At 39.4% G+C, this 24,522-nt stretch overlaps 1 protein-coding gene across 9 annotated transcripts in view; it reads right to left on the bottom strand.

Annotated features, from left to right (window-relative positions):
- CAMSAP2 (calmodulin regulated spectrin associated protein family member 2) overlaps positions 1-24,522 on the bottom strand; it is a 162,665-nt gene that overhangs the window by 95,180 nt on the left and 42,963 nt on the right. The window contains exon 2 of one of the 9 annotated variants that reach the window (XM_043490889.1): positions 3,590-3,713. The exons of the other annotated variants lie outside the window; for them this stretch is intronic. Coding sequence (XP_043346824.1) covers positions 3,590-3,643 — 54 coding nt within the window. The 5' untranslated portion in view covers positions 3,644-3,713. The remainder of the gene's footprint in view (positions 1-3,589; positions 3,714-24,522) is intronic. 9 annotated transcript variants of the gene reach the window in all.

The following is a 24,522-nucleotide window of genomic DNA, read 5'->3' as shown; positions in this document are numbered from 1 at the left end:
TTAAGGCCAAGACAGCATTCCCTGTTTTCAAAGCCCTTATAAAACAGAATTTGGCTGATCAGTAACTGTATTCCTGGCTGGAACCTGACAACAAATGGTCCCTTTTAACCACAGCTGAAAGTACACACCAGGTTTCTCCAGCAGGGATTTTCAAACACTCATATCTAACTTTTTAGTAGTACACACATTTATAAAGCATCCAGCAACGTAGTACCTGGATGCAGTTAACATAATTTGGATCAAGAGAAATATTTCTTGTCAACATACAACACATGCTATAGTATCTGAATGAACTAGCTATGCTGAACAGATCAGAACCAGGAGGATTACAGCCAGGAGACTGAATTGCTAAACAGATTCCAATACCTACCACTGGTAGAATAAACATTAGATTGTTTTTCAACATGCCCAAAAGGTAGCCAGGTTCAACTGAACACTGGTTTGAAAAGAAAGGTTGAAAATGGTATTGATAAAACAAGACAATTCTATAGGATTTGTTCTGATCATCAAGGAAGCAGACACCAGGGAAGACATCCGTAGTACAAGTTCTATTCCTTTTGAGTTGGTTGGAACTACACCTACTAGACCAGAGGTTCTCAAGTAGGGGGTCCAGAGGTTATTACATGGAAGGTCATGAGCGGTCAGCCTCCACCCAAAACCTCGCTTTGCCTCTAGCATTTATAATGGTGTTAAATATACTTAAAAGTGTTTTTAATTTATAAGAGGGAGGGTTCACTCTCAGAGGCTTGCTATGTGAAAGGTGTCACCAGTACAGAAGTTTGAAAACCACTGCACTAGACCCCAAAGCAGTCCCACAACAGAAAAAACAACTATTCTAGTTGAGAGACTAAAAAGTGCTAAATCAGCTGCTGACTGAGAAGTGAATTGTTATATATGTGCAAAAAGAAAAGGAGTACCTGTGGCACCATAGAGACTAACAAATTTATTTGAGCATAAGCTTTCGTGAGCTACAGCTCATTTCATCGGAGCTGTAGCTCACGAAAGCTTATGCTCAAATAAATTTGTTAGTCTCTAAGGTGCCACAAGTGCTCCTTTTCTTTTTGTGGATACAGACTAACACAGCTGCTACTCTGAAACCTGTTATATATGTGGATTTTTTGGTACTCTCAGATGTGTCAGAATAGGTTTTGGTTTTATTCTCCCTGGGTACCAGGTGAAGTTACTGAAGAGTCTAGATGGGTAAAAATTACCTTATCTGAAACTTAGCCAGGAAACAGGAGATAACCCAAAATTCTGCAAGAGTTCTATGGGATTACACACCACATTTTTGCTGGACAGAGGTCATCAAATAGGTCTTCACTATTGTAGTGGGGCATTGCTAAAACACTGACTCTAATGCAAAAACTGGTTGAAAAGTAAGTTAATTTCAGGCTTCTAAGATTGTACTAGGAAATATGGAATGTAAAAACTATAAGTTGCTGACAATATTCACAGAAGTATCAGGCAAAAGTAGGGAAATTCAGTAAAATCCAGTAAAACGAAAATTTAATGTTAATTTTCTATATACTTTAAGCTAAGTTATTTGTATGGCCTTCATCACCATCATATCTGAGCACCTCACAATCTTTTAATGGATTTATCCTCAGCACCCCTGTGAGGTAGGGAAGTACTATCATCCCCATTTTACAGATGGAAAACTGAGGCGCAGAGAGATTAAGTGACTTGCTCATGGTCACACAGGAGGTGTGTGGCAGAGTAGAGACGTGAAACCGGGTCTCCAAAGTTCTACGTTAGAGCTTTGAACACTAGACTACTTTTCCTACTTCAGTTAAGGCAAAACCATAGTGGTCTAACATCAATCTGTCAGACCTCCAAGCAACTCTCTCCTGTAGTATTATCAAGTGTACACAGTATGATGCTCCATTACCAATGCTTCATCACAGAATTTCTTCCAACACAAAAAATTTAGCAATGGGAAGAAAAAGTTATCAATCAGGCTCAACTTCAAACCCATTGCCTGTTTCTATCAAGACCATACTGTTAAGCAATGACACTTCTTATTTTGTGCAGTGAGAAAGGGGTTTTCCCCATTTTTCATTGGAAAGGTGAAACAGCCATATGAAGCCATTTGTTTTCATTTTCTTCTGACAAGAAACAGTTCTCCTCCCCACCCACCCCACAAAAGAGAGAGAAGAGAGATGCAGCCTTAGAATCAAATCTTGCTTTCGTTCTCCATTGTAATTCTGTAATAACTCACCTGATTTAGTTATTCTTGATTTACACCAGTATGACAAAGCAGAATTTGGGCTTATTTCATTTTAATGAGGAACCAGCAACTCTGACAACTTACTTGTTCAGCAAGAATGGATGTTACTGAGTCATTCCAAACACACCACAACTGTTAGTGTAACTAAGGCTACGTTTTAGTCACAGGTATTTTTATTAGTTCATGAACAGGTCACAGGCAATAAACAAAAATTCACAGCCCATGACCCGTCCATGACTTGTACTATATACCCCTATATCTTCAGTGCTTGTGAGGGAGGGACCACACACTGCGGGTGCTCTATGGGGAGCAGCCTGGGAGCCCTGCTGGTGCTCGGAGGGAAGTGGGTTGGTGGGGCTGGCAGGCTCCCTATCCAGCTCCGCGTGGCTCCCTGGTATTGCGTGCGTGCGCGTCTCTCTCTCTCTCTCTCGGTGTCTGATTGCATACTTCCAGTTCCAAATGAGGTATGGGGTTGAACGGTCAGTTCATAACTCTGGTGTTTGTAACGCTGAGGTTATACTGTAATTTTATCCCAAAAGTTACTAAAAATCTATAGCCTAGAAAAACAAGAAATGGGAGGCCAACTCTCAATAACAGTCTCTCTCAATACCAGTTCAGGATGTGACTCCAACTATTTTAGTTACATGGGGTTCTTTCCCAAACACGTGACTAAAAATACAGTACGGTGTTAAACGTAAACTACTAAAAAAGTAAAGGGAAAATTTAAAAAAAAGATTTGACAAGGCAAGGAAACTGTTTCTGTGCTTGTTTCATTTAAATTAAGATGGTTAAAAGCAGTATTTTTCTTCTGCATAGCAAAGTTTCAAAGCTGTATTAAGTCAATGTTCAATTGTAAACTTTTGAAAGCATCACCATATTTTTTTGTTCAGAGTTATGAATGACTTCCATTCCCGAAGTGTTTGTAATTGTGTGGTCCTAGTGTACTTGGTGATCAATTTAAAAACAGCCCTTTCTACCTCACACCGGTCTTGGGTCCTGCTTAACTGTTTCTCTTCCAGTAATGAACCTTGTTGCTACACACGGTATAATGGGGGTGGTGAGAGAAAAGATGCTTTAATTGCAATGCTGAATGGAACATATGGTGGAGGATTGCCCAGTTACTAGGTCTGATACAAGATAGCCTTGGAGATTGACTACTGGATGCAATTTTTTAATCAGATGATTCTCTATCTAGGACATAAGCTAAATATTTCACACAAAGGCCAGTAATTTTCTCCTTACAGTACCAATTTCAGATTAACTGAATACTGAATCTTACCTTATCATTAAAAGCTAAATTATAACTGTTAAAAGTTGAATTTCAAAACCCATGAGCAATGAGTAGTGGGAGAGACTACTCACTGTTCCTGTGATCTGTGACATGATGCAGAGAAATGTTAATGTACACATTAACATCAAAAGGAAGTCCCATAAACTATAGCTTGTTCAGGCTCCATTTGAAGACACTAATTCATCTTCTGTTTAGCTGTAAAAGATACAGGTCATTTAAAAACCCTGTCCATTAAACCTGTTTTCAAATAGCTTAATCAGGAAAACAACCAGAATTTAGGAGAATTCTGTGGCAGTTTGGCATATTATTTTCAAAAGTTCATAATTGTTGTTAGCAATTATTATAGTGCTTTACAATAGCTTCTGAAAATTCACAGTGATTTGTTTAATCTTAAAAACTCAGATTAAGTTACACATGTGAATTAAAATAAGAATATTTTAATGGCTAATATTTGTTATTTATACTGACAACAAAGACGACCTGCAAAGGTTTTTCAAGTTTTTTCATTTTATGGAACTTACAGTCCAAGATTCCCTTCTACTTTACTTATTTTTGTCAAAAGCTCTTTATTATGATTTTTTTAAATTAAAAAAAAAACAAAACAGTAGCTCTGACCCCACCCTGCCCATTTAAAAACTTGAGTGAGAGGGACTTCAGCTTTTCCTCTCCTAACATGGCTATCAGCATGCCAAACAGATACCAATAGGGCTTTTCCCCTTTCTTTCCTTCTCCTTCTCTTGCTACATTGTTTTAGTAAAAATTGTTACATTGCTGCTTTCCAGTAGCGTGGAAAGGGAAAAGACTCAGATCTGGATTAGTCAGGGATGAACGTATCCATGGGATTTGTGATGTCATTTCACAGAAAACAAGGTTACATGAGTTGCTGGTGGCAAAACAACGTGTCCAAGAGACAAACCACAAGAAGGATCATTTCTTTCTAAAATTAGGATAGTTTAAAAACATGTGACTATGAACGCTGTTTACATATTTTGTTAAAGCTAAACAGCTTTGCAAGTCACGTTTAAACAGTAAGCGTAAATAGGGCTGTTTAAATATAACAAGCAATATTATCCTTAATAATAAAAAAGTGTGCTAATATGCTGTGCTGTTCTTGGGGTGACCAGAACTGAGAGTCACCTTGTTACCCCACTGCCTCCAGCCTGAGGCATACTTGCTTGTGTTTAACTGGGAGTCAGCTCCCTGACACAACCAACCTGTTAGTCACCCAAAAATGCTTCTCTGGGCTGTGCCAGCTCTTAGTTTGCTTTTCACATTAATAAATGTGTGCCCCCCAGTCCCCAAGTCCCTTTGAAGAGTTCCCCTGCAGCATCCAGCCCCCTATCCACTGAACACTCACAGAAATGTCTGCTGTCTCCAAGGGAAGAGTGTACACACCAGCTTGTATGATTCAACTCAGGATCTGCACCTCACTTAATACCACAGCACTGAGATATATTTATAGTGAAAACAACAATACGTTTATTATCAAAGATTCAACAGATAGTGAGTAAGAATAATGGAAACAAAAAGGTTATATATAAAACAAAATCCTAACATGCTTTCCATAGACTAAACTTAACAGGTTAACCTCCTGTCTAAAGAGGTCTTATATCACCCATAATATTTTGCAAGGTAGGCAGAGATCCTGTTTTCAAGAATGTAAATGCGTAGTCATCCATTTACTTTCTAAGCGCAGGATAAAGGGGGTGTTTTTGCCTTCCACTTGTATCCCCAAGATTAATTGGCTATACTGAGTAAAGATAACATCCGTTGTTTATTTTCCTGTGTATGGCTGCCCTGTTGAATTCACATCCACTGTGTTAGCTTACAGTGCTTAATTTAAATGCTGACAGAAAGAAAGTTGAATAAACACCTTTTGTCTGACAGAAATCCTGTTTGTCAACTCTGCCTTTAAACACGTTTTCAATATACATACATAACTCCTTACATAGCATCTGTACATTCATTTCACCAGTGTGACCCTAGCTTTCATTTAAGACCTCACATGACATTTGATGAACCACAATGTACATACCGAGATCAGGATAATCTTGGCAGTGAGGGGTTTTTGAGTCACATATGCTCACTAAAGTGGCCCAATGCGTAAGATACTCAAATTCGGGCTGGGTGGGTAGATCTTTTTGTTTCAACAAACAAGCAGGAGTCTCAGAATGGCTATGTGAATGCAGTAACTTTTTGAATTTCATACTGTTTTCTATAGGGATACATTTTAGTGGTAGGAGTTTCCACAAGGAGAGGAGAAATACTGATCTGGCACAGTTCTGATTCTTGGAACAACTCTTTCTATGTCCCAAACTAAATTGGAATGAATGTTGTTTAGCAGTGACTACAGACAACAGTTACAAGCTAATTTCTCTCTCTAGACATTGATATATAGTTTGTTGGCTCTGTAATCAAGACTAGAAATACTGGGTACATGGGGTGGAAGATGGGAAAAGAAATCACCCCAAAGGAGTAACATTGTCAAAATAAATTAAACCACTTGTTGTGTGGGACAACTGGATACAACAGTAGAATATGACAAAAAACTCCTTTGTTTCATTAATATGGTTGGATTTCTTATATTTAAACTCCCAACTCTGACCTTTAATATTCCAACAGCATATCAAAGATCAGTCACTAACATTTTCAGCAAATATTGCTGAGAGCTCTTAAAACCATTATTTCAATGTTGGCAGGTTTCCTTCTCACCTCCAAAGCCCATCTCCATGGAAACTAAATGATTCTATGATGTGTTTATAACATCAAACAGCATAGCTGTCATTCCCTACGATAAAGGACTACATGTATTGAGCCTTCATTTTTATTACCATTCACATCATATGATTTTATCTTAGTGATATTAAGCTTAAAATAGCTAATAACAGAAGATACTTAAGAGGAAGATTCACCTTTCCACAAATAAGTAATTGAATTGTTTTCACACCGTTGCAGTTTTTTAAATGCTGCTCAATACTAACCAAGTTTTTGATCATTTCAGAATTGATTTAATTCTAAACTCACAGAAAAAGTGTACTGTTAAAAGGTAAAATAGTACATTCCCTAAAAGAGAAATCTACTTTTGAAAAACAGGAAATCTATTTTCCTGCAGCTCCAACACTTTAGGCTGTGATCTCATCAGCTCTCCAACTAAAATATATCAAGGTCAGTGCTTAAATATGAAACTCACAAGAAAAATCTAGGATGATGCTAATATTCCTCTGATAGTGTCCGTACCCCAGCATGATGTAAAGGTGCATTGTGCTGCTTGCAGATACAAAATCCTGCTCTCTGCTACAGTGTAATTCCAGAGAGTGCATCCAATGAAGATAGGAGTAAATACAATAGAATTTGTCTAACTATAATTCAGTTGTCATGTAAAACTGAGATCCTCCCAACCTGTGGCCAAAGATCATCGAGTACTATCGAAAAGTAGGAATGCCCAAATCTGATGACCTGTCTCAAGGCCCCTGGAGTTTTGTCAATAACTTTAGTGGTAACAGGATCAGGCCCTAAATCCCAATTTGGGTAATTACCTTCTGTTAGACTAAATTCCCCCTGCAATTTTAATTTGATATAGTACTTTTCCACTCCCTCTCTTAAGTAATTGTGTTCTGTTGCCGTGCACTGTTAAAGCAGCTGCTGTGTTCCACATATTTTTCACAGACACACATTTTGGGATTAAAGGGAATTTATAAATATTTTGTAGAACTCAAAATTTTTATTGTAAACTTGCTTTTTCAGATTTGAAACATTATAAACAATGCTCCATATGGCACAATGAACGTGCAGAACAAAACACATATAAACAGTTCCAGAGCAATTATTAGTCACAAGATTGGAATGAAAAGCTGATAGACTTGAGGAAAAACAATTTGCTTTCTTAACTTTTTCTATTATATATACACGTCATTTTAAACATGTTTAATTTACTAACATTATGGTGAGGTGGCAATGTCTCCATAGCTCTGTGACTAGCTTTCCATGGAAAGATTTTAACAACTGAATTCCACCCAACTTCCTCAGGAAACATGCTTCCAGTTGAAATTTTTCTCCTCTTGCCAAAGGAGAATATTGGAGAGAAGGTTCAGGTTAATCAGGCAAGGCAGTTTAAAAATAAGAATTTTAAACATAAGTGGATTTTACTTTTGCAAAAGTCATCTTATTTTTTGGAGGATCATGTCCTAAACCCCTGGAATAACTTCAGATTAGAGTTATTCATTTGGGCTCAGTGAGCATTTATGCCTTTTAGTTGATAGAGAGCTTTAGTTTTAGAGTTACTGGTCTCAAAAATTTGAGCATCTCAGAACTATGAAGAACATCATTCCTTTATATACTAACTGTGACTACGTTAAAATTTTAAAAAGCTGCTGTTCAAGGATATATGAAGAATTATATTCATTTTTCTTTAACTGTTGATTCAGGAACTACTACTCTTAGGACAGGAAGACCAGAATCCCTTTTTAGGTTTAGCTTTCTTTGTTGCTCTAGGAAAATATTAGCTAAAGGAATTCAGAGTACATCTTTTCTGATTATTCCAAGGTACTGTCTTTAAAAAAGGAGAAAACTACCTTGAAGTATTTTTCCCCCAAATTTTCAAATCAATCTACTTCTTACAATTTCCTTATTTGCTCTTTTTAACAGCATGCACAGAAAAATGAAAATGGCAATCATGTAAGCCATGATGATTATTTGGTATTCTATATTTTTGGAGGGACAGGACCACACAGCATCATATAGTACTAGGAAGGGACGGCAGGGAGACAACCTCCTCAAAGAAGAGTTTCCTCTTATAATGTGCTGGTCAGGGAACATTTCCCAGCCTTACAATTAAAGGAAATGTATCAGTAGCATGAGAGAAATGAAAATGGACACTCAAAATTATACCAATCACAATAAGCTTGTTTCCCTTTTGTCATTACAGTAATAAAAACCTTGGAAGCGATAAGCTGCTGACTAAGAGAATTACTAAATCAGACAGCTGACCTATTCATTTCCATCTCGGAAATAAAGGGCTGTGACATGCCAGCCAGAACAGAGGATGTTAGATAAAAGGAAACACTCTAAGACTGGGATACAGTTCAAGTAGTTGGGAGTGAAGTGGTCCGTTTTATAAATATATTAAAATATCTTTCCCCTTTCTGGCCCATTTGTCCAAGCCTCCTAAGTAAAAAGCTTTTCTTAGCCAGAGACCAAATGTCAAACATAAATAAAATAGGCTTTCCTCACCTATAATAATAATCCTCAAAGAGCAAGACGTAACAGTTTGTGAGCCTTTCGACTTCATGTGCACCTTCCCCATTCCTCCCCCTCCCCCTCAAAAAATAAACTCCCTGGATGCTCTAGCGTATAGTCTGCTTTGAAGGAAGAGGGACTTAGATTCCTCCCTGGAGATTCTGCTGTACCACTAACCCTTTTTAATAGAGTACAGGCACCCTGGGGGCTCAATTTCATTTGCAAACATGCAGCGCCTCTGCTTATATGGGACAAAGTGTTAACCCCATCCCTGCAAGTTCCTATCTGAAGTCTGTTCACCTCATCACAGGAACATTTACTGTACTAGAGATTGCTCAAACCTGTCAACAACATTTATTAAAATCTGGAATGCTATCTAAAAGAATAGCTTAACAGTAATTCCAATGTCAGATTGCAGCAGATTTAAGAGCCAATGGACATATTAGAAAAATATATTAAAATCTTTTCCATGATTACAGACTTGATAAACAGTTTCCGAGAAAACAAAATTTAGCTGGTCTCAATACTCTGCTTTCCTATGATGTAGAGTTCAGTTTATGCAGTGGATAAGGGCAAACTACTTAAGCAATCAAAAATAATTGAGGGATTTTTTCTTTTTTATTTTTAAACAAAATTATTACGTAGATTTATGTTCACAAGAGTCTCTTCCCCCTTTTAATTATGCTGAAATTTATATAATTTATCCTTCTGTCATTGATGGAATCTTATTCTGATAAATAATTTTTTCCAAAAAAGTTTAACACAAAGTTCTAGTTGTTTTTTAAATTAATTTTTTAAAATTATTTTAATAAAGGCGTTAAATTCTGAAGTGATTAATTCATTTAATATCATCTTCAGTAAGCACATTTTTTCCCTGAAGCCTTTCTTTGTTGAAAATGAAGGAGATAATTAGTTTGGGCCCATATGTTGTTTAAAAGATCATTTAAAAGAAGGCCTAAAACAACTAGAAGGCCTTTCTATATTCTACGTAAGCAAAACAGAATTGAAGAAGATCTTAAGAAGTGGAGAAGGCTCCTTAATTAGTTGGCCAACAAGGTGAAGCAGATGCCAGAAATCACACTTTGTCAATAGGAAGAATATGTAAAGTCTGTTTCTAAATAGATACTTTTTTGGCATCAGAATGAATCTGAAGAATCTAATTTTTCTTCTCTCTTCAGTAGGTGATATAATTGCTAACCTACCTATCTAGGACATGTATTTGCAAGATGAAAACATTAAAAAATAAAAATGAAATCTTCCAGCCCCTTAAGATGCAGGTTATTCCTACAAGAGGTATTGTATGGAAAAAAAAACATAAAAACACCATTGATAAAGTTTGCCCCATGAAAAAAACAAAATAATCACTGATAAAGTTGGTAAAGGACACAAAAAGCACGGAAGTAGTAAAAATGAAGAGGACAGGTCAATGATCCAGAGCAATCTGGATGTCTTGGTAAGCTGGATGCAAGCAAACAATAGGTGTTTTAATATGACTAAATGTAAATGTATGCATCTAGGAACAAAGAATGTAGGCCACACTTACAGGATGAAGGACTGTATCCTGGGAAGCCATGACTAAAAAAAAGATTTGGGGGTCTCAGTGGGTAGTCAGCTGAACAGGAGGTCCCAATTTTACACTGTGGTCAAAAAGACTAACACAATACTTGGATGCATAAACAGGGAATCTCAAGTAGGTATAGGAAGGTGATTTTATCTCTGTATTTGGTAGTCATGTAACTGCTGCTGGAATAGTGTGTCCAACTCCAATGTCTACAGTTCAAGAAAGATTTTGATAAATTGGAAAGGGTTCAGAGAAGAGCCACACAATGACTAAAGGATTAGAAAACATGCCTTATAATGATAGACTCAGGGAGCTCAATCTATTTAGCTTAATAAACTGAAGGTTAAGGGGTGACTTTTTTACAATCTGTAAGTAACTACATGTGGAGGAATAAATATTTGATAATGGATTCTTCAACCTAGCAGAGGAAAGTATAACACAATCCAATCACTGGAAGTTGAAGCTAGACAAATTCATACCAAAAATAAGGCATACATTTTTAACAATGAAAGTAATTAACCGTTGAACAATTTACCAAGCATAGTGGTAGATTTTCCAACACTGGCAATTTTTAAATCACGAATGGATGTTTTTCTAAAAGATATGCTTTAGGAATAATTTTGGGAAAGTTCTATGGCCTGTGTTATACAGGAAGTCAGATTAGATTATCACTGTGATACTAGCAGACCAGGTATCAGGTCACACCAAGGCCCCTGCCTCACTGCACACTGACAAATGCACAGTTGGAAACAAGTCTGGTTTATCTGGGGGTTAGAATAGTTAAAATAAGTATTAGTGTTGTAAGAATGTGTGGTGGGTGGCTGTCCCACACAGGTAGGAGAAGGGTTAAGGCAGCCTTGGAGAGGCTGTGCAGGACCCAGCCAATCAGGGAAAGGTTTATTGGGAGAGCCAAATCAGGAGAAGGCTTGCTGGAGCAGCCAATATATAAAGGGCTGCTCAGCAGAGCAAGGGGCAGGGTTTTTTTTTTTTTTTTTTTGGAGGGCAAAGGCAAAGGACTATCTGCTGAAGAGCACTGGAGATACTGCAGTGCTGGATAGGGTAGTGGAGCAATAGGGGAGCTCTTGGCTGACCATGGCCAGACTGAAGCCCTGAAGCAAGGGCAGGGAAGGTGCTAGGGCTACAGGGGAAGTGGTCCACGGAAAGCAGACAGCGGGAATAGGAGGGGCAATAAGTGGCTGCCGGCTATAGGATCCCTGGGCCAGGACCCAGAGTAGCGGACAAGCCGGGTTGTCCCCTGCCACCCCTTTACCCCTACTTGCCAATGAGGAGCATGGCCTAAATCCAGACTGCAGTTTACCCCTAAAGCCAGGGGCTAGACTAGAGACTGCAGTTGGCCACTGAGGCAAGTGGAAGGACTGAGGACCACCTGTCCCCTTAAAGTGTGGAGACAGCGGGCTGGGGATGGTGGAGGAAGTGGAAGTAACAGCGAGTGAGACACTGCTAGTAAAAGGCACCCTGGTAATCCAAGAGAGCTAATTCCCAGCATGACCAGCAGGAGGCACCACAGCGGTGGGTCTGCTTATAGGATGCTGCATGTATTAGACTGTAATATTCAAAGGGAATGTCTGTGACTCTACTTTAAGGCTGTATAGAGCCTGAGGAGTTTCACTTGTTACTTGGTTTGTGAAATTTAAGTATAGAACTCACAACCAGTTTGTGGTTGGTACTCATGCTAGTGAACCACTTCAGACAATGTGATAATCACAATGGTCCTGCATGGTCCCTAAAATTTCAGTGTTCTCCCACATACCAAGTCACACTGTTTCTAATGCAAGTAATTATATGGTGTTTATATGTGTTATGCTGTATTATCTCAATGCTCCTAGGATTACAGGAGTCTTTTGAAACACAAGCTTTTGTAAATGTTCAAATTCTTAATTTCTATATCAGCTGCTGAATATTTATTGCAAACAGAATAAGATACTGTACTTTAACAGCTTTCAATTCATTTTTAGCTTATCTCTTGGCTGCATCAAGCTGTGCAGGAGGTCGGACTAGATGATCAGAATGGTCCCTTCTGACCTTAGTATCTATGAATCTATGAATTATAAAGAGCTACTCATAGCAATTGCTTCCTTACCCAGTTGTCTGCAGTAATTTCTAGAAATATCTTGCCATGCCATGAGTCACAGGGAAAACTACTGATACCTTCCATTGCTTCAAAGATACTACATCCTCTGCTTCTGCAAAAAGGTTGATTGGAAGTAATGCAGCATCATAGAAAAAAGTTAGTTCTCATCAGAATTTCTCAATTCCCCATCCCTGTGGTCACAGTTTGGGATGACAATCTATATCTGGCAGATATTTATACTGCTAAGACAATCCTATTTTTTTGCATGAGTTCCAATAAGATATTTTCAACCTTAATACTTAGCATTCGCTATGCTTGTTTGGCAACAGACAACAATATCCTCTAAGCGGCTAGCTACAAAAACTAATATAAAATTACTATCGCTGCTTAATACCATTAAGGGAAGACCAGATCTGCATACCATCTCCCTGGTTTAAACACATCTTTCTTGCAGTAGTTTAACTCTTTTCCTCATCATACAAAGAACCTGTTCAGAATCTGGCAATATTATTTCAGTGCATGAAGTCCTGAGATCTGTCCAACTGTCTTTTCTCAGTAGTTACACATTATTCAGTAACTAAGTTTACATTATTTGGAAGGGACAACACCAGGGGGAACACATTGATTCTCACGTTTTGTTACAACTCTATTTTTCATCTTGCACCTATAGAAGGACTACATTATCAGATTTTCACATTTTTAACACAGGTTTAATCAATGACATTCTTATCTTTGAGTCACATTTAAATGGGCTATTATATAGAAAAGGCATTATACTTTTTACAGAGTTTAGGAATATTCATCATTGGTGTAACTACTGAAATCAATGTAACTGCATCATGATTGAATTTCTCTCAGTGCTCGCTTCTCAAATCGTTACTACTTATGTGGACATTCATTTCATTTAATTTCATTCACGCTCTTAAGTGTAGACAAGGCACTATTTTGAGAAAAATACTGCTTGAAAATTCTGATATATAGCTTTCTCTAAAATTACATTTTGAATGAATATATACACATCGTTGGCTCCAAGAGTAGGCAAAGAGGACTTAATAAACAACTAAGCAGACTAAACAAGAGCCAAGTTTACCAGAGAAAGTGTGAAAAGTATTTTTTGTTTCCTCTTTCAGAATAGAGGAGCTCCCATTCTACATATTTCTTACTGGAAAATAGGTAACTTGGAATATATCTCGATTTGCTAGAACTGAATTATTCCTCTACAGCAATATTTCATAATTATATGGTAGACTCGAGAGGAAATAGTTCAGGAGTGAGAATGTGCAACTCCCTAGAAAAGAATAAGAGACTAATAGCTTTTTCAGGTCAGTTTCTAATCAAACCAGTCTACAAAACCACAGCAATTAATTGATAGAGTTAAGCTCTTATCCTAGAGGAGCAACTCCTGATCCTTTTAAATAAACGCCCTTCTTTTCTAGTGCACAGGAACAGTGATGTAGGGCATGCAGGGAAACACAAATTACTACAGCAGAAAAATACTCATACCCATTTTCTACTAATATTTTGGTCACTGGTTCAAACAGCTCAGGACCCCTGGGCAAAAGTCATAGACCAACAGCTGTTTAGTGGCCCATTCAAAATAAATTGGTCATCTCAGTATATTTCCTAGTGAACGGATATCCACCTCATAAAAACTGCCACTACAATTCCCTTCTTGAAAATCGAAGCCCAATGACTGAATGGGCATAGAAAGCAGATTACTTTGCTAGCTAAGTCAGGGTTGAGATACATGGCCAGGGCAGTGTGAGGAAACAGTTACTGACTATGCTGTATTGGTTTTGTGACTAAACAGACGACTTCCACTTCCAGCAATTTCACATGCACTAAAATTCATATATTTTTTTAAAATACGTCATATAGCTGAACATACTGAGGCACAGAATTTAACTATGTTCAGGTATACCACCTGCTGAATCCCATTTTAAACACAGAGTGTAACTCATTCCCTTCTTATGAATGACCCCTCATTGAGAATCACTGTTTTACAGGACTAGACTGATGAAAGTCAGGAAGACAGATGGTTAAACTGGAGGAAGACAGTAGTCAAGACAGAGGAGGAAGCAGTGGGCTTCTGAAGAAGGTTGAAGAAAGATGCACAGATTATATCTGGAACACAAAAAGAAAAAGGAGTACTTGTGGCACCTTAGAGACTAACAAATTTATTAGAGCATAAGCTTTCGTGAGCTACAGCTCACTTCATCGGATGCATTTGGTGGAAATTTGTTGGTCTCTAAGGTGCCACAAGTACTCCTTTTCTTTTTGCGAATACAGACTAACACGGCTGCTACTCTGAAATCTGGAACACAGGCATCAACCGATAATCAAATGCTCTGGAGGCCAAAAAGGAACAGTGCAAGACACAGGAAGAACAGAGAAAAAGAAAGAAGTAAAGATGAAATACAAGCAAGACAGAAATGTCTGAGTTCAGGAGAAGGCTGCAGAGGCAGAAGCAGCTGCAGAAGAGAGACTTCAAGCAGCTCTACAGAATAGTGAAAGACCTCTCAGGAAGAACTAGACCATCACAGGTGATACTGATCAGGGACTCTCATGGACAAATGTTGAAAACTCATTAACAACATGCCAAATGATGGAAAAAACATTTCCATTCCATATCACACTGACCAGAACTGATGATCACGAACTGGTTCAAGAGAAATGCCAATGCTAAGTAAGAAAGAGAATAGGGACCAATAACACTCAGTGAAATTAAAAACAGCCATCGAAGGCCTCAAACAAGAGAAAGCTCCTGGGGTTGACAGAATTCATAAAAAGGTACTAAAGGTGTAAAGTGAAATTCTGATTAAGCAGCTAACAAAACTCTATAATGAAATATGGGTGAAAGAAGTAGTGCCACAAGGCTGAAAAGATTGCATCATTGTGGCCTTGTCAAAAAATGGTGATCTTACTCTATGTATGAACTGGAGAGGTACTGTACTACGGTCACTCCTGGGCAAACTATTGGTTACCATTATGCTGAATGCAATGAAAAAGGTAGGGGTATGGAATATTATGAGAACAACAGGCTGGGTTCTTTCCAGGTGGATCATATTATTAACCGATATTCACTTTTTGACTGATCATCCAAAAAGCTACTGGTTGGCAAAAACTCATTCTAACATTATCAACTTCAAGAATATATTCAAGAGTGTCCACAAACAGACTCTGTGGAATGTAGCTGGAAGCTATGGGATATCAGACATCATATGAACTCTTTATTATGTTGAAGCAGATGAGATGCAGTAAGATCAGATATAGGCGTAGGTGAGTGATTCAATATTGTGATTGGAGTTACACAAGGGTGTGTGTTATCACCAATCCTCAAAGCATTAGCAATAGACTAGGTGATGAATTGGGCAACAAGAGACAGTATGGATGATGTAAAATGTATTAGTGGAGATGACCTCATCAATGCTTTACTACATATGACATGGAATAGAATGATTACCTTTACATCACAGGTAGAATAGGAAGCAACAAAAACTGGACTGAAAGTAAATGCAGAGAAAACCAAGATTATGAAAATAGAAACATGGACAACAGATGCAAACGTGTATGTGGATGGGAAAGAAATTGAATGGGAAGAAGTTCTGCTATGTTGGAAGGGATATTACTTTGAAAATGGCTGTTATTAAGATACTCATAAACAACTGGGAAAAGGAAATACCACTTTTGGAAGGATGATCATCATCTGGTCAAACAGAGGCCTCCACATAGTGGCACCAGAACAAGGGGGGGCCATAGCCCTCCCACTTTTTGAAAGTGGATGTGCCTGGCCCGCTCCCTTCCCCCAAGGCCCCAGCCCCCGGCCAGGCAAGCATGGAGAGCGGGAAATTGTGGGAGCCTCACGGACCCTCCACCTGCCCATGGTGTAGGGAGGCAGGGGGTGTTCAGAGCCGCCTCAGGCCCATAGCCCCTGGCCCATGTCCCCACCTCCCAGGCTCCCTACCCGGCTGGCAGATGGAGGGTCCGCGACCACTTGCTGGCTTACCACAGCTCCCCGTGCATCTCTCCCCAACCTGGCTCTGGCTGGCGTGGGGAGGGGGCTTGGAGCTACAACCCAGCCATAGTAAGAGCTGCAAGGACAGCTGTGGGGAGCCGTGGATCCTCCACCTGCCCTTGGCAGGGAGCCTGGGGGGAAAGGACATGAGCCGGGGCTGCTCTTGGCAGCCCCCTGCATCGCAGGCAGGTGGAGGGTCTGCCGCCGTTCCCCACAGCTGTTTGTGCGGTTCTTACACAGCAAAGCCGGGTCAGGGAGAGCTACACACAGCTGTGGTGAGTCTGGGTCCCTCCGTCTACCTTGGGCAGGGGGCTTGGGTGGTGGGGACACGGGCAGCAGCTGCTTTTGGCCTGCCTTTCCTCACTCCAACTTCTGGCTTGGCTGGGGGTGAGGCCTCGCGGGAAGAGGACGGACAAGGACGGGCCCTTGGGGGAAGAAAAAGGGTGTTGGGGGGTGTGGGGCCTCAGGGAACCATGGCTCTCCCACTTTTGGGAAGGCTTTGTCTCCACACCAAATTAAAGATCAGATTATACTATCCAATTGTGCTGAGTGGGCTACTGTACAGAGCAGAGACTTGGCCAAGAATAGGGGCTAACAAAAAGAGATTGGAAGCTGCTCATTACATATGGCTGAAGAAGATATTACACATTTCATGGAAAGACAAAATAACAAATGTGAGAGTAAGGGAGCTGACAGAGCAGGACATGTTAGAAAATATCATTGAAGAGGTTGGGGCATGTACACTGTATAGAAGATGGGAGGCATGCTAACCAAGCATTGAATTGGGTACCCCAAGGAGGAAAATGAAAGCAAGAAAGGCCAACGAAGAACCGGCAGAAGACAATAACAGAGGATACTGAATGTGCTGGAAACACTTGGGAAGAAGCACCGCAATTAGCAAGCAATCTTAATCAGTGGAGGAATTGGACTGCCCGATGTGTCAATGGCACAGGACGAACTAAGGTCTTAGGTGAGGTTGTAAAGTCAAGTGCTAAAAAATTAGACAATGCTTACTACAGCCCCCTTCTGCATATGCTTTATGATACAGTCTTTAATTATATGATCACATACTATTTTTCCACAATTATTTTTTTTCTGTTACAGTGATGCAGTAAATCAACCTCCCCTAATGGCATGGAACCATGGTCAACCTGCTGAGGTTAACATTATGCAAGTATACACAGTGAATGAACTATGTTGACCCTAACAGTCCTCTAAGCAGCTGACTGGCAATGCCCCATTCCCTACAACAGGGACTTCCCTGGTCACAATTGTAAACTCAACTGCCCTGCAGATACAGAAACTGGACTTCCCAAAACCTCCCACATGTTTTTGAAATGCCTTTTCCTGATTGCCCACCTTAGGGAGTACACCTACCAGCTCACCCTTGTTGCGTGCAACTGCCCTACTGACAATGCCAGCTCTATGCACTAGAAGGACTCCTGCCTGGAGTAGACAGGAGGTATTGGATCTCCTAAGCCTGTGGAGAGAAGAAGAGGCCATGCAAGCACAGCTATGGACCAGCCAAAGAAACATGCACATCTATGAACAGATTTCACTTTCTTATCTCTGCATCTTTCAAACAGGGACCCTTCCTTTTCTATTGCTACCCTGAAATACCAGATGAGAGAGTACCTCCCTGCACTTTTTGTATTGATCATTATGGTGACATGATTCATTATGCCTGAAAAAGGACTACTTTAATTCTGAATGTAGTGTGCAATTTAATACACAGTTCCAATGCGCCATTTATGAGCTCTTACAATTAAAAAAACCAACCAAACAAAAAACTTAAAAGAAAAAAATGTGTCTAATCTTTTAATCTACAAGTTTAATGAGCGACACACGTACAACATACCAAGCCTGAAGAGAATCAGTGTAATGGTATTCCCTTTAACCACTATGTTCTTCAACTATGAAATTATTGCAAGAAATGACACCACACTTCTCTCTATTTCCTGGAATGTAATTCGCTCACAAACTGGAAAACAAATCAAACCAAACATTATCCTCTTATCCCAATTTGGTCTTTAAATTTTACATCTATACTTAAAACTGCAGCTAAATACATTCATCTGGACTGTGTAAGGTAGCACTACTTTAAATGCCAGCTATGGCATACAATTAAATTTACAGAATAGTAATTATCAGTAAAACTATTTAAAAGGCCAATATTTCAAATGGTATCTCAACCTATCCTTTAATTTTCTATGCAAAATAATTTCCATGTTTAAATTGCTTATGCAAATTCAGCCGACAGCAGCCTTTGAAAAGTATGAGTTACGACATATGCAAAAGGTTGCAAAAATGCTTCAGCAGACAGATACCATAGTAGTCTAGGCCTGGGTAGAGTCTACTCTGATATCATTTCTCACTGCAGCAAGTATAAGACAAAACTTCTGGTGACTGAGTAATGAACATCTTTCTACTTTAGAAAAAATGTGTTTGAAATATAATATTAATGGTACTATAATCTCAAAAACAAACACATTTTGCATAATGAGTTCAATTAAAAAATACTAAACCACAATCAAATACAACAAATAAATATAGTACAAGATGAACAGCAAATCTTTGTTCTCACTGCCTAGCCTAATACTGCCTAGCCCTCTTCATCCTAATTTACTCCTTAAACTAAAAACAAGCTACCTACTGAGATAAATTTATTGGGAGCCAGGAACATTATGCTGCAACTAAAATGAGGTAGAATAATAAAATGATTCACCTTTAAACAAACAAGTTAAAACACAAAGAAAGTAGGATCTACTTTTTCATGTTACAATACTAAAATAAAACTATTTAGACCACTCTATTAGCAAACAATTATAGCAGTATTAGAATTGTGCCAAGTTCAAAATTTTTTTTTAAAAAGGCATTTCTGCATGTGTATGGTGTTTTCATTTGGTTTGAGAAATCAATCCTGAGGTCAGTAATGAGGAATGAAGCTGAAGGCTCAAGTTAAAGCTATTCCAAATCACCAAAGAAACAATGCAGCAATATAGAAAATCTAAACCCCATTCTTTCTACTCAGAGGAGAGATTTGATTTAAGCTGTAAAGAAAAAAAGTAGTCCAAAGAAAAAAATCATTTTTATAATAAAATTATTCCACTGCAGTATTTGGGTTTCAGACACTATACAACTATGAACCTGAAAGAAAAAAAAGAATAAAGAAAAATGAAATCAACTTCATTGAGCATAAAGCAACAAGTTGTCTCAATCTCCCTCTTCCTGGGCACACACCTTGTTCAACACCTTATCTCTGGGTCACTACTATGGTCCTTTACGCCTCCAAGCTTCCTCTCAGGACATTTGCCTGTGAACATCTGATGATCTTGGCTACTTTTCCTAACTCTGTTTTGGAGGTTCTTCAGATCTCTTCATTTTAGTACATATCCAACTTCAGGGGTGGAAAAAAACCACTAAATATTTGGTAACCAGTGTGAAAATTAAAACTTTCAGCAACCCTTCTACTTATTAGGCTTTTCCTCAGGGAGTAACCTTATAAAGCCCAGTAGTGTTGTGCCAGCTATGTATGCAACACATGTATTGCATGCCAAGAATTCACAAAAAAAATTGACAGGTTTCAGAGTAGCAGCCGTGTTAGTCTGTATTCGCAAAAAGAAAAGGAGTACTTGTGGCACCTTAGAGACTAACAAATTTATTTGAGCATAAGCTTTCGTGAGCTACAGCTCACTTCATCGGATGCATGAAGAGTGATCACTTAAGATAAGCCATCACCAGCAGCAGGGGGGGGAAAAAGGAGGAAAACCTTTCATGGTGACAAGCAAGGTAGGCCAATTCCAGCAGTTAACAAGAACATCTGAGAAACAGTGGAGGGTTGGGTGGGGGGAGAAATAACATGGGGAAATAGGCTTGAATAGAGACTGGGAATGGATGAGTCATTACACAAAGTAAACCTAAGTTAATTGTATCCAGTTTGCAAATTAATTCCAATTCAGCAGTCTCTCCTTGGAGTCTGGTTTTGAAGTTTTTTTGTTGAAGGATAGCCACCCTCAGGTCTAATTGAGTGACTGGAGAGACTGAAGTGTTCTCCGACTGGTTTTTGGATGTTATAATTCCTGATTTGTGTCCATTCATTCTTTTACGTAGAGACTGTCCATTTTGGCCAATGTACATGGCAGAGGGGCATTGCTGGCACATGATGGCATATATCACATTGGTAGATGCGCAGGTGAACGAGCCTCTGATAGTGTGGCTGACTCCAGACTCCAACAAGAGACTGCTGAATTGGAATTAATTTGCAAACTGGATACAATTAACTTAGGCTTGAATAGAGACTGGGAATGGATGAGTCATTACACAAAGTAAAACTATTTCCCCATGTTATTTCTCTCCCCCACCCAACCCCCCCACTGTTTCTCAGATGTTCTTGTTAACTGCTGGAAATAGCCTACCTTGCTTGTCACCATGAAAGGTCTTCCTCCTCCCCCCCGCCCCCCCGCTACTGGTGATGGCTCATCTTAAGTGATCACTCTCCTTACAGTGTGTATGATAAAACCCATTGTTTCATGTTCTCTCTCTCTCTCTGTGTGAGTGTGAGTAAATCTCCCCACTGTATTTTCCACCAAATGCATCCGATGAAGTGAGCTGTAGCTCACGAAAGCTTATGCTCAAATAAATTTGTTAGTCTCTAAGGTGCCACAAGTACTCCTTTTCTTTTTATAAAAAAAATTGTATTCTACAAAAATATAGAAGTCCTACATGTAATAAATTTGTTCATGTAGGCCATCTTCTTGTTTTGTTGAAAAAGTGTGCAACGCTCCAAGTTGCATCACATTGCCTAGGCAACAAGGTTCTGCAGGCAGTTGACTTCCTGACTGGCTGTATTTTGGAAAAAGAAACTAAGACATGCAAGTGTAGATTTGAATTGTCCACGATAGAACAAAGCTAACGGCACAACTTCTTCATGAGGATGGAAAGTTTAGTGTAAAATTTGTTCACTAATTCATTTAGTGCAAGAGACTAGGCAATAAAAAACAGAAATAAGGAAGTGAAGGCCAAAACTAAAAATGTAATTAGTGAGTGCTTACAGAAAAGTAGGAGAAGAGCTGAAATGAGGTATACAAATGTGAATGGATCTATAGGTGTATGGAAACAAGCAAGCTATATAGCTGGCCCAGACTACTTTTTGTCAGTGAAAAGAATTTGTATCCTGCTTTATTCCACAATGACCTAAATAACCTGCACAATTCCTGCAGATGTCAGGAAACTGGCCAACAACATCTAACAGCCTATATGAAGTTACAAAGTTTTGGGCAAGATCCTATTTATATTCAGTTAGATGAGCAATGGAGAACTGCTGTGAAAACACAATGAAAAAGTTTGCCAGAATCTGGTTATTTTGCAAAGACTAATTTCTGTTTTTTCTCATCTCTGAGAACAAGAGTTGGTATTTCATAGGCATAACAAATCAGATGATGCTCTGTTATACACTGGTGAGACCTCATCTGGAATATTGTGTGCAGTTCTGGTCTCACATGTTTAAGAAGGATAAATTCAAACTGGAACAGGTACAGAGAAGGGCTACTAAGATGATCTGAGGAATGGAAAACCTTTCTTATGAAAGAGACTCAAAGAGCTTGGCTTGTTTAGCCTAACCAAAAGAAGGCTGAGGGGAGATACGATTGCTCTCTATAAATATATCAGAGGGATAAATACCAGGGAGGGAGAGGATTTATTTAAGCTCAGTACCAAAGTGGACAAAAGAACGAATGGATATAAACTGGCCATCAGGAAGTTTAGACTTGAAATCAGACAAAGGTTTCTAACCATCAGAGGACTAAAGTTCTGGAATAGCCTTCCAAGGAGAGGGAGCAGCATAGGTGCCGACTCTGTGAGTGCTCTGGGGCTGGAGCACCCAGAGGGAAAAATTGATGAGTGCTCTGCACCCACCAGCAGCTCTCCACTCCTCTTCCCCCCCACCCCAGCTCACCTCCGCCTCCTCCCCTGAGCACGCTGGACTCTGCTTCTCTGCCCAGCTCCCAGTGTTTGAACTGCGAAACAGCTGTTTGGCTGGTAAGGAGGGAGGGAAGAGGGGGAACATGGCACGCTCGGGGAAGAGGCGGGGCTGGGATTTGAGGAAGGAGTCCAATAGGGGCAAAGAGGGGGCGGAGTTGGGCGGGGACTTTGGGGAAGGGGTTGTAATGGGGGCAGGGCAGGGAGTGGGCCGGGGGGGGTGTGAGCACCCACTGGCGCTGGGGAAAGTTGGCGCCTATGGGGAGCAGTGGAGGCAAAAGACATATCTGGCTTCAAGACCAAGTTTGATAAGTTTATGGAGGGGATGGTATGATGGGATAGCCTAATTTTGGCAATTAATTGATCTTTAAATATTCATGGTAAATATGCCAAATGGCCTGTGATGAAATGGTGGGATCTGAGTTACGACAAAGAATTCTTTCCTGGGTGTCTGGCTGGTGAGAGTCTCGCCCACATGCTCAGGGTTTAGCTGATCGCCATATTTGGGGTCGGGAAGGAATTTTCCTCCAGGGCAGACTTGCAGAGGGTCTGGGTTTTTTTTGCCTTCCTCCGTAGCATGGGGCACGGGTCACTTGCTGAAGGATTCTCTGCACCTTTAAGTCTTTAAACCACAATTTGAGAACTTCAATAGCTCAGACATAGGTCAGGGGTTTGTTACAGGAGTGGGTAAGTAAGATTCTGTGGCCTGCATTATGCAGGAGGTCAGACTAGATGATCATAATCGTCCCTTCTGACCTTAAAGTCTATGATTCTAGGGCAATTATATAGAAACCTTAGAATTAGTCAGAGAGTTCAATCCTTTACTCAATCAGCATTTGGAAACCTCTACTCTTTTTTTCTGGAACATCTAGCAGAATTCAGAATGACCTCACTGAAGCAGTATAATGCCCAACTTAATGTCATTGCCAAAGAAGTTGAGGAAACACCCTTTGTTGCTATTTTATTTGACAAAACCTCAGATATTGCCCAAAGTCTCAGCTTTCAATTGTACTGAGTTATATGATCAAGAATGGTAATGTTTCAGAACACTGCTAGTTTTACTGAGATTAGTAACAATCTAACAACATCATCCTTTGCCAGCATGTTGTACCAGAAGTTTAAATTAAGTGACAAGTTGGCAGCTGAGACCTATGATGGTACAGTCGTAATGACAGATGATGTAAGTGGGCTTCAGAAACGTGTTCATTAAAAGTTCCCTGTGCACTTTTTGTTCATTGCTATGCTTACATTTTAAATCTTGTCCTTGGTTCCGCAGCAAACTGTATCAGAGATTTTCTCCAAAAATTTAGAAGGAATATCTGCATTTTTCTCTCAATCTCCGAGGAAGGCTGAACTTCTTCAAAACACAATTAAACAAAGACTGCCTTCTCTTTGTGCCACAAGGGGGAATTTTCATTCAAAAGTTTGTACAAGCTATGAAGCAGAGCAGAGAAGTTCTGATTGAACTCTTCAAAGTGTGCAAAATCCAGTGTGGTACAAAATCCAGCAGACTGGGACACTCAGGCTTTTTCCTCAGTCCAGGGTTTTCTGATCATACTTGATGATTGTCAGTTTCTATTTCTCCTTTGCCTCTACAGCAACATATCTGAAGTGACAGAAGTGTTGTTTGATATTCTTCAAAGATGTATGATACTAGGTTTTGAATTCAGCAGATCTGAGACACAACAGAGCAAATTTGCTGAAAACATTTTTGATGAGTTTTGGAAAGTGGTATTCTGAGCTAGGTTACATGAACCTTGGGGAGGGAAAAAAAAATATCAAGAAAAGGCCAATCAACATAAGTGACTCTTCTTTGAGGTTATCGACAATATCAGCAAACAGCTATTAGTATGCTTTGAAGGTATGAACTTGAATTTGTCAAGATGCTGAATCCAAAAAGATTCAACAAGTTCCAGACACATTTTTGGTTGATGCTCTTGAATATCTGGAAGCATCTTAGCTGAATAATTTTGATATTAGTTGCTTTCTGAACTGGTGTGCTGTGTACAACTGAGAACATTTGCAAAGAGAAGGTGCAATTCTCTTGCACAGAACTATTCATATGTTGTATTAACATATATACCTTTCTGAGACCAACAAGTTGGCTGCCTTAATTCTGATTATC

Source organism: Dermochelys coriacea, chromosome 8 (genome assembly GCF_009764565.3).
Source record: "Dermochelys coriacea isolate rDerCor1 chromosome 8, rDerCor1.pri.v4, whole genome shotgun sequence".
Classification (NCBI taxonomy): domain Eukaryota; kingdom Metazoa; phylum Chordata; order Testudines; family Dermochelyidae; genus Dermochelys; species Dermochelys coriacea.
This window is presented reverse-complemented; position numbering and strand designations above follow the sequence as displayed.